The 735-nt window shown below is 53.1% G+C and overlaps 1 protein-coding gene across 1 annotated transcript in view; it reads right to left on the bottom strand.

Moving 5' to 3' along the window:
- Positions 1-226: 226 nt before the first annotated feature.
- The window catches only part of LOC113211954 (chymotrypsin-like elastase family member 2A), a 17974-nt gene continuing 17465 nt past the window's right edge, over positions 227-735 (bottom strand). Inside the window, exon 7 of the mRNA XM_052269661.1 lies at positions 227-249. Within this exon, the coding sequence (XP_052125621.1) occupies positions 227-249 (23 nt within the window). The remainder of the gene's footprint in view (positions 250-735) is intronic.

Below are 735 nucleotides of genomic sequence, written 5' to 3'. Positions count from 1 at the left end.
GGCGGGCGGGGGGGAGCAGGCGCCCGCCAGCCCTCACTGCAATAATAATAGCACCGACGGACACGTATATATATACGCCGATAACGACAAAAATACATCTGCAAAACACCAACTTATTTTCACCAGAGTTTTTCGCGTCGTTCATAAATTTGGTCATTAAAAACATATGATGGCAATATTATACGTGTTGGTTTATTTTATCATTTAAGTTATGCTTTTGAGCAGGTTACCTATTATGGTTTAGTTCGGCTGCGACATTAAAGCGCAGGCGGTGTATGGTTGGAGCACGTCCCTCCGCGGGGAGAGGGGGGAAGGGCACGCGCCTGCTTACGCGCTCGGAAAAAAGGCCCCCTGCGAGAGGAGAAGACGCTGCAGCCCCCCCCCCCCTCCCCTCCCCTCCCCTCCGCCCTCCTGGAGAGCCCTTTGCTGTAAGGGTGCTCTCCGCCCTCACTTCTCTGTCTTTCTCGGTGTGTCTGTCTCTTCCCCAGTCTCCACCAACCCCCCTCCCTCTCTCTCTCTGTCTCCCTTTCTTTCTCTTTCTCACCCTTTCTCTCTCTTTCTCTCTTTGTCCCTCTCTCTCTTTCTCTCTCTCTCTCTTTCTCTCTCTCTCTTTCTCTCTCTCTCTCTTTCTCTCTCTCTCTTTGTCTCTCTTTCTCTCTCTCTCCCTCTCTCTCCCGATTTTTGCCCCTCGAACGCCACACAACTCCGCGCAAGCCGCCGCCGCGGCGCCAGTAA

This window comes from Frankliniella occidentalis, unplaced genomic scaffold (genome assembly GCF_000697945.3).
Source record: "Frankliniella occidentalis isolate FOCC.00 unplaced genomic scaffold, Focc_3.1 Scaffold98, whole genome shotgun sequence".
NCBI classification, from domain to species: domain Eukaryota; kingdom Metazoa; phylum Arthropoda; class Insecta; order Thysanoptera; family Thripidae; genus Frankliniella; species Frankliniella occidentalis.
This window is presented reverse-complemented; position numbering and strand designations above follow the sequence as displayed.